At 41.3% G+C, this 13,477-nt stretch overlaps 1 protein-coding gene across 1 annotated transcript in view; it reads right to left on the bottom strand.

The window, feature by feature from the left end:
* Positions 1–713: 713 nt before the first annotated feature.
* Positions 714–13,477, bottom strand: part of LOC149427343 (ovostatin-like) — a gene marked incomplete at its 3' end in the record, with an annotated part of 72,260 nt that continues 59,496 nt past the window's right edge. The window contains 9 exon segments of the mRNA XM_089668107.1: positions 714–838; positions 2,877–3,092; positions 4,574–4,803; positions 6,364–6,526; positions 7,163–7,237; positions 7,741–7,900; positions 8,991–9,072; positions 10,464–10,640; positions 12,147–12,230. Coding sequence (XP_089524233.1) covers positions 714–838; positions 2,877–3,092; positions 4,574–4,803; positions 6,364–6,526; positions 7,163–7,237; positions 7,741–7,900; positions 8,991–9,072; positions 10,464–10,640; positions 12,147–12,230 — 1,312 coding nt within the window.

Genomic DNA, 13,477 nt, shown 5'->3' with positions numbered 1-13,477 from the left:
TCGAAGGGGATGTTCCAAAGAAAAGAGGAAGTAATCCTGATAGTCCTTGTCATTATCCATGAAGGGACATTTAAGATGTACAGCGTTTTCTGACCTTTAATCAAATAAGGATTTCAGGAGTGTCAGTGGGTGAGCATTTTTCACAGTGGTGTTTATCTTGGTGGCACTGGCACAGGATTTATTTAAAGATGCACTGAAGATTTATTGCATGTTGTGCAGCGGACTTTATTCAAAGGCTTTGCAAAAGCCAGCAGAACACATTTCTTATACAAGCTGGAGACTAAAGATTATATTAGACCATGACTTGCTCCCAAACCAATGGGAAGAAATTGATCGTTCTGAGTTAGCTAGTGCTTAGGCGATTTGTGATTTTTTTTTGCGGTTTCCTTTAATTGTTCTACTGGTGGCTCCTCATTTATGCTATTCATATTTGTATATGGGTTATAGGTAAAATTATACAGCAGAGAATTGGTGTTAAATTTTATTGTAGGAAACCATTTGGGATTAGAGCCCCGTTGCTGGAGAATTTTTTTATGCCCCACTTAAAGCCACAAAAAGTTTGGGACATCTGCAACTAGCATGACAACATTCTTTAGATTATAAATATAGAGATTGGGCATCCTTCAGTTATTCAAGATATTAAACAAAAAGCAGCTCAATACAAAAAAAAAAAAAAAAAAAAAAAAAAGGACACGACAAAACCTATATCCTACCTGGCATTCACTTGACAATCAACCAAGTACGCCACTCCATTCTGACAATTGCCTGGGAATGTAGTCACCGACACCGAAAATGCAGAATTTCTCTGTCTCACTGGAATGTTGAACACAACTCCAGTCTGTAGAGAATAGACAAAAACAGCAAATTTAAAATTCATCATTTCTCACTTGGATCCTAGGGCACCTTTTTGTGTTTGTCATTTGCATCCATTCACTAGTAACTCAAAGAGGAACAAGCAGATTAGGTAGGCACCTGTAGATGTACAGTTGTGAGACAAATGCAGGGAGAAGTTCCAAGATTTACTGTTCAGTGTTTCTATCCTTCTCTGCTCATCCAGTCAGAGCTTGCCATTGCTCATTACCAATGTGGCAGCAGATAGTCTCAGTGTAGGTTTAGAATCTGGATGCGCCTGTTAAGAGTACATTGGACATCTTTTGGATGCCCCCAAAGGACATATGCTGGTATGTATAATTGCATCAGCTGAGAGATAATCTAAGTGGTGAGTTGTGTGGAAATTTGTCATCACGGTCCTATATTATTTGGGAGTGGTGGAGTTGGTTTAAAGCATAGCTGTCAGGACCGGGATCTGAACCCACAACCTGCTGTTTCAGACAATAGATCTTCTTGCCGAGTCCCTGGAGATGTTGGACAGTGCCTTACTGGATTACTTGGACACACTTTGTCTAGGTTCTGGATAAACCTTGAACTCCATGCTCCTCCCATTAACTTCCTATTTAAGCCATGCCTTTGCACTTCGTGTGCCAGATTGTACTATAGCCAATATCTCGCTCTTGGTCACTCCTACTGCTGTCCATAACTTCTACCACTTGTTACCAACCTATGGCCTGTTCTACTAGCTTTCCACTTGATCCCAACATGCAAACACTTGTTCCCGACCTTTAGTTTGTCTGCTAACAATGCTTCGTTTGATCCCCATCTGTTACTGGCCTCGACTTGCTCACCGCCTGGTGGGGTGATCCGGATGACCAAAACCTGGTACTAACATGCAGTAAAACTCATCTACACCATCAGGAGCTCTGATGAATACTGGTTAGGGTTGAGATCCTGCATCTCAGGTGATAAGCGTCATCTGCTATGGTGACCTGCTTGTATACCTATCCTGCTGGTTGGTGCAAAAAAAAAAAAAAAAAAAAAAAAAAAAGGGGGGGGGGGGGGGGGGGAAGAAATTCCATGAGCACTTGAAATGTACCAAGTAGTGTTTTACTCATTTCACAGAATAAAAGTAGAGTGGAGGTTGCATCGTGCAGGAAGTATGTTGAACTATTGCATCAAACAAATCAAATCTAGAAAAGGTTTGTCCTATGTACATTCTCCATAGGTTCGCTCTAATCTAGATTGTATCCAATTTCCACTCCAACCTAAGTGGGAGGTGGGGGTGAGACTAAATGTACCTTCTAGAGAGAATAGGCATCTTAAAATAGAACACCAAATTTGAATACAAAAGTAAAAGATATCCAATACATATATAATACAACTATCAATTATACAATTCCACGGAATAGTGATAGATAGATTGTGTTTTTTGGTTTTATATCTTCCCAAGAGTGCCAACATTCTGAGTCTTCAGAGCATAGAGGACTGCTTCTTGTAAGTTACAAGAGAGGGGGAAAGAAACCCCAACATCAGACCCCCATAAGAGCAAAAAATAAGCATAACCCCAAAGAAGGTGGGATGATCTCAGCATTCCAATACCAGAGCACATACCCCTCCACACTCAAGACATGTGCAGTCTACTGGACAAAGAAGTCACCCAAGACAAGTCTCTCTAGAAGGCACATTTAAGTCCCATTTTGTAAGTCTTTCCTTATCTTCCCGCTTTGGTTTGATTGTTGAAATGGAAACGTGATAGCATGGGATTGAGAAACTAACTGGTTTCTATGCAGAGCTGCACCAGATTTTGCACTCTTCAATCAGCTTCCAGGGATTTTGTCAAAGCTTAATTGAACAAGCTAATGTTAGAAACTGATTGCAAAATCTGGTGCAGCTGTGCATGGTAGCCACTCTCCAATTATAGTAAATCAAGCCCTATGTGTAATTAGGACGTTTTGAGGCTTTCCATCCAATGTTTGAGCTCCATATTTCTCATTCTCCAGGTTATCTGGCAATTCTAAAATTGAACAGCAATAGAACATTACCTGCAGCAACACACAGCCATGCCCAGACACCACCATGCTGTAGTTCCCAGGAACCTGAGGAAGATCCTCAGACTGGAGGAGGATTCTGCTGGATTGGTCAACACTAAATTCTCTGATGACTTGATCTCCATATTTCAGCTGCACATTGTTTGTGGCATTTGCCTGGTACACCAGGGCTCCATAACTACACAAGGCGTCCAGCACTGCCATGGTGTCCTAAAGGAAGAAAACCAAACAATTAAGTATATACAAGCCAACAAGTTTTTAGTTCTGATATGTAAAAACAACCAGCTCTTGTGGAAAAAAATCAGCAAAGAGCAAGGTTGGTACACAAACCCAATAGAAAATATAGCCAAACGTTTTGCACTGCCAGAAGTACTTGCTAAAAAACTGATCAACCAAAATGTAAAAAAAAAAAACAAACAAACAAAAACAAAGTGACAAAAATTATAAAAATGTTCAAATAATGAAACATTAGGGTTGATTTACTAAAACTGGTTTTTATGCAGAGCTGCACCAGACTTTACATTCTCCAATCAGCTTCCAGGTTTTATTCTCAAGGCTTAATTGAACAAGCTGAAGTTAGAAACAGATTGGCTACAATGCACAACTACACAACCATATATATGGAAAATAGGTTACTGAAGTTTGCCACCATTTTATGGGTGCACACAATTTAAGATTTGATGACATGTTGGGTATCCATTTACTTGACACAACTTCATCTTTTATATTATAAAACAAAACTTAGTAATTTTTTGTGTATGTGCACCCCAAAAATGTGTATTTTTTTTATTGAAATTTAGTTACCTAAAAACTGTTGCACTATTTTCCTCACAAGCTGCTGCTCTGATTGTTTCCCACTCATATGCATCTCCCTCACTGGAAAGACTGGTGCATATCGAGAGGAGGCAACTGATGATCCTGTGGCTGTGTGAGTAAATTACCCCGGTGCTGGAAAGTCAGTGACTGTCTAGCTTTTAATCTCTGGAGAGCATACTAGCCACCATTAACAGAGATATTGTGGGACGTTCCTATTTTACAGTTCAGCCAGAAAGCCAAATAGTCCTCAGGTTTTCCAGTGGAGTTAATTGGGGTATCCCATGCTCCCCTCATCCCCATCCAAGTTCTAAGTTTCAATAAAACCCAAAAAGACACCAACTGTTCTTTGAGCCAGTGGAAGAGTGAAGAAAATGTATGCCTGAGTGCTTTAAATTGTGGAAAAGGACCAAGTTCAGCAGCGACTTTAGCAGTGCGCTACACTGTCAACTGTAGAAAATGGCAGCCAATAAATGGATGTTTTTTGTTTTTTTTTACCAGAGAGCTGCAAGCTAACACATGCAACAGTAAAACAGCCAAACAAGAAGTGAATAGATGCAATTTGTTTAGCAACTGACTGCAGCAATCCATAATCTATAGCATGCAGCATTTCATACAGATGCTGCAGTTTGCCCCTTTAACTGTGTGGCTTTCATTTGATAACTAATACACAAGACATAGTACCAGTGCTGTAGAATGGCATAAGGAATCCACTTGCTTGCAAATTGAACAGTGTAAGCCATTTTGTTCCCCCCTGGAAGCATACTGGCCACAATGATTTGTTTTCCAACTCTTTAAAGCTCTACACAAAAAAAAAAAAAAAAAAAAAAAAAAAAACACAAAAACACTGGAGCATTCCCAAAGAGCAGACACCTTACCGATGTGGTACTGTAGGAACCATGCATGTTCTGCTCTCGAACAAGCCAGTTGCTAATCTGGGCCATTTCATTCAGGTCCTCTGCAGATACTGTAGAGCTACTCTCCCCATGTGCCATAGCCTTAAGGACAATAGCTGTTAACTCCAACTCTGCCGAGGGGGCACGAGGAGCAAACAGGTAGGGAGTCTGCTGCTCTGGTCGGTCTTTACGTTCCCAGTGAAGAGAGTCACCTGGAGGAAGAGAGCAGAATAAAAGCAGTCATTTACTAAAAATAAAGCAAATCCAGTTTAAAGAACCAAAATTTGCTTTTAATGTACAATTTAGGCTGTCGATGGACATCCATCATCTGCAGAGCCCCAACCTTCTGAGCAATAGAGGCAAGCAGAAGACAGAGCATGTTCATTGATTGACTAAGAATTCAACACATACATTTTTGGCCTGTTGACTTGTGGACAGTCATTCCAGTCCCTGCAGGACCTCCAATAGAATTTTGGCCAATAGAAATACAGAGTTCAGCATATGTCCACCATGGCACAGAGAATTGTGTCACATGGCAGTGCCAAAGCAGTCACATAGTAAACATGAAGTTTCAAGGGCTGGAGAACCAGGTAGAAGACAAAAATGATCATTTTGGAGATACTCCATCCAACTAGTTAACAGTTGAAACTGATTTACCCTCAATGGGAACACAGGTCTGTCACCTCCAGCACTGAATGTATGTAATAGCAAAGGGTGTTCCTGAGGATCTTTTGCTGGAGGATCCATTGTCACTGAAGAGGATCCATTTTTGTATGATGGTCTATGGTTTCTTTTTAGTTGATCTATTGATGGGGGGGGTCAACTGTTGCTGGAAGGAATCTACTATTGAGGGAGCGGTCTATTGATTATTGCTGGAGAACCTATTGATGCTGGAGTCTTGTTGCTTGGGTGGTATTTTGGGGGTCGAGCAGTACTGGGAGGTGAGTGGGGGGTGTGAAGGGACTCAGAAGGGGGTGGGGTGAGTTCCTGCACTTATCTTCTGAGAAATAAAAAAAAAAAAAAAAAAAAAAAAAAAACCCTGACAGCACTTATGGCTCTTTACAGGATTATGAAGATCTCCAAACTTCACACCAGTACAAGCCTTAGATTTCCAAATATAACCTGCTGCTAAAAAGGGAAGCCAGGCTCATTTACCCAAGCTACAGGAGTCACTCCTTCCCACCCCCTCAGTTTGTTGGTTTGGCTTATAATAAATGCTCCTAAAATTGGTTTAAAGCTGCAGTTTATTTTTTGCCTTCCTCAATTTCCCCCCTGCCTATTACTATGCTAAGACCTTTGAATAAAACCTTTCCAATTTCATTAAACAGTTTAAACCCTGGCATGTCATCACTGGGCCTCTGGGCTTCTCTATTCAATGCAGACAGGTCATTGCTAGTAGGAGGGGGCTGGCAAAATGCTATGCATTACACATCACAGCCTACCTATCTCAATACTCCTCAAGAGCCCTTGACTCATACAGCCAGTGAGCTGTCTCTTGCAAGATGGATAAGTTGGAGTGGGCAATCATAGGCAGACTATTTGCATGCCTACTGCCCAAGATCACTTCTCCATGTCACAAGGAAATATACATGGAACATTTCCCCCCACATGGAACTGGCATGAAAAAGGTTGAAAATCCCATCTTTCACAGAAGCACTGTATTTACCAAAGATTGCACACTGGCAAGATTTACATTAGTTGACCACTTTAATTTTAGGACATATGTACAGGGTGTGCTTTCAGGAGTATGAATGGTTTGTTGGCTTTAGTACCTTCAGCAATGGCCAATGTTTTCAACTTTTCACGCATTGCGTTGGCACGCTCCACATTTCTAGCCATCCGGAAGGCATTGTAGAGCATAGCGTAGTTATACACAGACTGATTCTTTCGAGAGGCGGCATCCAAGTAGGAGAGAGCTGGACGTAGCAGTGAAGGCTGGAAATAGGACAGGATTGGGTGTTCATTATGGTACAAAATATGCAAATATTGCATTTGCTTTATTTTAAATGACAGAAGTCATTCTATCCCTTTAGCTGCAACATCTATTGGCAAGTGTATGGGTGGTATAAGTGGGAAGGCAATAACCAATAGCAGCCAATGAGAGTTAATCCTTCACTTATCCAACTGGTAGCAATTAATGCTTATGGTCATTACCTTATTCCCCTTGTTAAGCTGGCCATGCACTTGTATTGGACAGCAATTTAAACCCAGGGCGTCACCCTTTTTTACAACCCAATGGACAAACAAAGCATAGAAAATGTGTTATGCCAATAAAATTTCACATGATTCTTTGCATTTCCTAAAAAAAAAGTTGACAAAATTGGGTCATTGCATTACATGCTACAATCAAAACAAAAAAAAAAAAAAAAACACACAACCCCCCTACAAGTTTTTCCCAACTTGTCTCATTTTTTAGAATACTATTAAAAGAAAAAACAAAAAAAACGAGAATTTTAAAAAATTGTACGTGAAATTCAATACTACGACAGGTTTATGCAGCTTGTTGAAGAATCATGGGGTGGTCATCTTTAAAAATGATTAGGTACAGCTAATTGGGAAACAAATACTTACAGTAGTTGCATAAGCAGTCTGAGCCATGAAAATAACCACAGCACATGTAAACCCAACATCATCATCAGCACCTCCCTGCAAAAAAGAACGAAACCGTTAAATTCTGTGTGTAAACTGGAATATTGAACTACATTGATGGCACTCATGCCACTCAGTCTTCCCATTGCACCTAGTTCTGGTTGGGTGGTGCTGGGGTGTACAAAGACTACCATGATCCTAGACATCAGTGCCAAGCAAATACAAAGCTAATTTTTGTTGAGTCTCTAAAAGGGGATTGTGCAATACAGGATTTTACTCACACCCACTTCTAGATTTTGTACAAGACTTTTGCCTCAGGCATATGTGAAGTCAACTTTTATCAATTTTTGCTAGAGTGGGGGTTGAGTATTTTAGTGTTGAGTCCCCCTTTATTTCCTCTCGATTTGTCCTCGACCACTGTATCCTGACCTATCACAGTAAATTAGAGGGGAGGGGAAATATTTAAATGGATAAACCCATTCCAATGACAATTCTTAGAGGCGATAACCCCTTGCTTTTGGAGAAGGCTGAGAAGGATATAATGATCCATAGTGTCTTACCTTCAGTCCGCTGTTAAATAAGTTCCCCACTGGCTTGAACCGTCCACTGCTCAAGTCCTGCAACCGTTCCAAAAAGAGAAGGCCTTGCTGGAAGATGTTGTCATCAACAAGGGTGTATGGTTTTATGTCCCACAAGGTTTTCAAACATAACACAGTCAACCTACAAAATCAAGAAAGGCACTTTAATATGTTGAATTCTTAGGCTAGTCAGCTCATTCAGTGGCCACAATGCAGCATTTTATTGAAATTCCTCAATCATAAAAATACAAGCCAACATGCACTCTCCCTACTGTGTCAAATTGAAGCGAGAGGAGTCCAGAAACCTTCCTCTTCCATAACAGCAGACAACGTAACTGATAACAGTCAACACAGAATGTGGTTAATCAGCTGACAAAATTTCTGGCAGGAACAATGGGGTTTTTTTTTTTTTTCACTTTGATATGACAAAATGCTTTACCAAGCCACGGTCTTAGCTCGTGTTTGCATCTGCAGCAAGCTGAACTGCAGATTTACTTTGCAACACAATTATATCTACTAAGTCTTCTAGTTTTTGTCCAACATTATCTGCAACCCGTTATATCATCTTGATGCGCCACCCTAAGTGACAGATGGTGCCACTCCGATGATCCACGATTTGGAGGGGTGCTGGCGTTTAAAATGCGCATTCAAAAAGCATGCCAAGCCTGCGATATAAAAAAGGGGCCAAACACCAGCAGCTCTATGAGAGACTGAAGCAGCCCCAACTCCTCCTGAGACCACCCCCCCCCCCAAAAAAAAAAAAAAAACCCATGTTCACCCCACTCCTGGTGATTAGTCAGAGGTTGACTAACCTCTATGGCTATGCCCTGGGGACAGGGTGAAATGCATCAGCTGGTGTGGTCTTCAAGAGCAACCAAGTCTATGTCTGCTTCTTACAGTCATCAGTGCCTTCATGTCACAGTTATCTGTAACTGGTAATCATACCCAGTAATTGCCCCAACCCACATACCATCGACTATTACCCTGCGAGTACATCCGTTCTGGTTTACTCAGACAAGGACAGACTTTAATCACAAAATATGGAGATGGAACAGACATTGGTAGATCCAGAATGAAATTGGATTTGTCCAGCACAGGTCACTTAGACCTGTGCTGCCCACTGAAATTTACTACAGCTGAAAGTACAAAACCACAATTCTTAGCAGCAACATTAAATTTGTGCTGGCTGGCAACGTTAAGCTTGAAAAACTTTAAAAGGCTAGACAGCTCACCATCCACTTGGCTCAGACCTCCCTGGACCAAAAGGGCTGAAGCCTCCATCTCCATGTTTAAAACGCAGTAGTTTCACGTATCCTAGGAATAAACGTCACGAGGTTAGAGATTAAGGGATTTTGCAAAATACACGATCTTTTAGTTCAATTTTTCCCATCCAACAAAATGGTAGTTTTCTACCCCAATATGGGAAGGTGACAAATTTACATTCAAAATTAAACTTAGAATGGTTGATCACAATGATATGGACCCATACACATTATACAAGGGGCATGCACTGAAGGGTGTACATGGTCTGAATACTTTCAGACTAGTTGCTTACAGCTAAAGAGGCTGCTTCTCCAGATTCTTCTGCTCCCAGTTGGTAATCATGGTCATTTGATCAGCTTATGGGACTGTGTTGCTTAAAGTGTCACGAAACCCACAACAGTAAAAATCAGTCTATATGCAGTAAAGCATACTTTTTATACTCCTGTAGAATCCTCCACATTCTGTAAAAAGGCATCTTTATCCTGTCTTCTCTAATTCTCCCCGGCTACCACAGTCTCCAATCCATCTGGTGATAGTACAGAGCCTTAGGAGCAATACACACCAAACTGAGCATGTGCAGAGTTTCTTCTTCTGGGGGGGGGAATGGTGCACGTGTTCAGCACAGGGCCATTCAGCACTGACCAGACAGGGTCATGCAGCCTGGTAGCACAGTCAGAGGAGAATGACATCTCCTCCTACAAGAATAACCAGTGTTCAACCAGACATGGATAGAAGTCACAAGACCAAGTTTAGATTTACTAAATGAATTTATGTTCTGTGGAAAATCAGATATAGTGAATGCAAGGTCCAGGGTTTATTAACACTTCGAAGTAAATAAAGTCCAACACTAGCCAAAAAAAAAAATCTAACCCTTTGCACCCTACTTTTTTAATCACTTCTGTGTACACAATGGGGAACACCCCAACCGATAAGAATTTTAATATATTTTTTCCCTCCCCCGATTCTTCCATTTTTTTGAGCAGGCAAGATCTTAGGCATAGAAAGTGAAAAAAATGTTTTAAGAAGTTCGGATTGGATTCACTGCTGTGTCTGTAAGCCTGGTTTGAATTTGTAAAGCATTAAGAAAAAAAAAAAAAAAAAAAAAAAAGGAAGAAGTTTGATTACATTTCATCAAGCTGGCAATGAAAACCAAATAAATGTTTAATCCACACGTAGACGGAACGATGTAGGGCATTACTTTATGCCCTAATGGTCAGCTATTAAAGAGGCAGAAATGAACAGAAACTGCCTAAAATGCAGGAGCAATCAATCCAAATCAATGAGATGGCTTAAAATCCCCTTTACTGCCAATTCATTTGCAGGATAAGTTGGCTAAAGTTGAATACCCTTGAAAGAATACAGAAAGCTTCTAAAGAAATAAATAGGATACACACTTAAATAGAAAGCTTGTGGGAAAAAAAAAAAAAAAAAAAAAAAGTTACCATTAGCCATATTTTGCAATGCACTTTGTCTAATTTTCTCAGTGAGACGACCAGTTAAATTCAAAAACTCCATCGCACGCATTATTGGCATCAACGTAGCAAGAGTTTGCTCTCCGCATCCTGTGGGCTCAACGATTAAGTTTGCAGGGTTTGTCAATGCTCGGCCCAACATGTCTCCTGCAACCAACAAAGCCACATTTAGGGTACATTACATAATGGACTCAGGTCAGAAAAACTGAGAAGACAACTTGTCCGAGTCGTCAGTTTTTCTGACCTGTCACTGGTACATACAAGATAAAAATTTACACAATATATTCAGCAGGTGTATTATAGTACATTGTAGAACAGTAAACAGACTACAATTGAGAGCTTTCTGCCGTACATGGTCAGAAAGCTGCAAATTAGGAGTGGTGCTGGACCTCAAGGTAGTCTAGGACTGGTTGAAAGTGGTGTGGGACCTCAAGGTAGCCTAGGCCTAGTTGGGAGTGGTGCTGGATTTCCTAGTAATATAGGTCTTTTTGAAAACTCTAAATAGTGTATTAAAGCAACACAAAGCCAAAAGGATACTTTGTGACCACAGTTGGGGTCACCTGTTATGTGGCCCTAAATTTAAATTGGATTGCTGAAAGATTAACTGAGGGTTTGTTGGGTTCAGTTCTATTTATTGTAAAACTTGAATACAGACATACTATACATGCCACATGCTGAAGAGAACCACCATTTCTCACAGAGGCCACTTAAGACACTTTCTGAAGCCTCGAAGAGTTTTTTTTGGGGGGGGGGGGGGGGGGGGAAGTAAAACACACGCTACTATTGTATATGTAGCAATTTAAAAAAAATTTTTTTCTGAATTCTGTAATCGGCAGTAGGCTGTACTCAATCCAACTATTCCTCAACAGCAGTGCCTAGAGTGAGTGTTCTCATGTTAGATCTTGCTCCAGCAGAATGTGCTAGAGAGATTTTGAATTTAGGGTTTTGATAGCCTATCCAATCCATGGACCTCATCTTTGAAGAAGTAAGGTTGGCTTACGCATGGAAATAAAGCAGACCACAAATTACTCATTCAGCTCATCAATTTCCCCATACATGCCAAGTAGTGCTGATAGAGGAATGTCAGATGTTGGCATTCAGATAATCCTAATTGGATGCAGGTGTCATTTGGTTGACAATTTTCAAGTCAGTTCCTATGACAAAAGTTTGATTGATAAATCAAGTTTAGTCAACCTTGGGCGTTTACCGACAGGGTCACCCACAGCTTGAATTTCAACCTGTCAAAGAACAGGATGTGAGGAAATCTCTCCAAATTGACAGGAAAATTCCCTCTTAGCTGTGGAGCAGGTGTCACCATAGAAGATTTCCCTTCACTCTTGTTAAGGGAGAATTTTGGATCTCTCAATTTCTGTTCCAGCAACAGTGGTGACTAGGACAAGGGGTGATCCTCCCCAGCAGGACACTGACTGCATTAAGAGTTTCTACACCATCCAAAAACAAGTGTTGTCTTTAGAAATAAGAATGACTCTAGACATTTTTCAGCAGTGCATTTACTGTAGGATGGATGCAAGAAACATTTGGTCACATCAACTGCCTGATGCAGCTGCTCAGACAAATGCTTATTACACTTTAGAAACCAAAAAGCACAAATTCAATATTGAAATTTCCCTGTGCAGATGCCAATCAACTTACCTATTACTTGAACCTTTGCACGCATAGAACCTGGCACAATGCTTCCAGAGGGGTTGAGGTTAACTTGTACTAAAGAGTTTTCACCTGTGATAAAAGCAGAAAACTATAAACCTCCAGTTCTTCAGAACGTCTGTCATAGGAGCACTGAACACAAGAACTCCATTAAGACAAAATGCAATAGTAGACCAACCTCTTTTCTAGTCCACGTGTCAAAACACAAGGCCCATGGACTGAAAACAGTCCACCATGCCATTTCATGTGACCCTCACCTCTCCTACAGCACATCCCTTATCTACGACCACACTCTTAGGACCTGTCATTACTTGAGCCACCTGCTGGTGGCATTTTGGTTCCCAGAGTCAAAGGATAATTCAGATGGTCACCAGCGGGTGTCTCCCAACAGCTGGGTTGTCCAAATTAGGCTGCACCTGATGTGGGCTTTTGGGAGTAATAATCCCATCCATTACTGAGGTTCAGGGTTCAGTATTTTCCTCCAAGCCACATACCTGCCTGAGCTTTGTACCTGCCCCCTGCTCCTATTACCTGGCTGCCTGCTCCCCTTGCCTGTCTTTGTCCTGAATTCCTCCATTTTGCATATAGTCGTTAGGTTATTGGGGTTTGCAGTAGAACTTTATTTTTTCACTTGCATAGTTAATGGTTTACTGGTGTTGGAAGGGTGTCATCTGTCTCAAACTTATTTTAACTTTACACCAGTCTGATCGCTGACCTTTTGGTACAGCCAACTGATCCAATTATCCTTGCTAGATGCCTGCATCCCTGACACCTTATCTCAGTAGTCAACAGCAGAGGACAGAACTCCTCCAGATCCCGCACTTATTGCAGCTGTGGAGATGTTGGACTGTAGACTGCTGAGAGGGAGGAGGCCAGAACTACTACAGATCCTGCTCCTCTGCAGCCAAAGCATGCTCTCCTCTCCACTTCCTCTGGTCTCAGCATTCAGCAGCTCTGGCAGCTGAACTCCAGCCCTCTTTTGGTCCTCCTCCAGACCCTGCACTGTTTCCTTGCTCCGCCCCCAGCAACACCACAAGGTAAGGGGGTATACTGTGCTGTAAGAGTAGGGAGGACTCAGCTTCTAATGGTGAGGGGATGCTTTACATCTGATGTAAGGGGGGGGGAGCTGTTGCAGCCTGCAATGAAAGTCTGACACCCCTGTTCTAACCTGGTCCTATAGCCTGAACGTTTTGAGGGAACCATGCAATTTCAGGCATGGACTAGAAGTCAGTTTGAATTAAATTAGGAACCGATTATATCTATATCTCTTTTCACCCCATGTGCTCAGGTTTCATTTTTTAAAAAATTGCACCAAGTCT

This window comes from Staurois parvus, unplaced genomic scaffold (genome assembly GCF_062004578.1).
Source record: "Staurois parvus isolate SC_StPar_1 unplaced genomic scaffold, SC_StPar_1.0 ptg003853l, whole genome shotgun sequence".
Classification (NCBI taxonomy): domain Eukaryota; kingdom Metazoa; phylum Chordata; class Amphibia; order Anura; family Ranidae; genus Staurois; species Staurois parvus.
The sequence above is the reverse complement of the archived record's forward strand: the minus strand, read 5'-3'. Positions and strand labels throughout refer to the sequence as shown.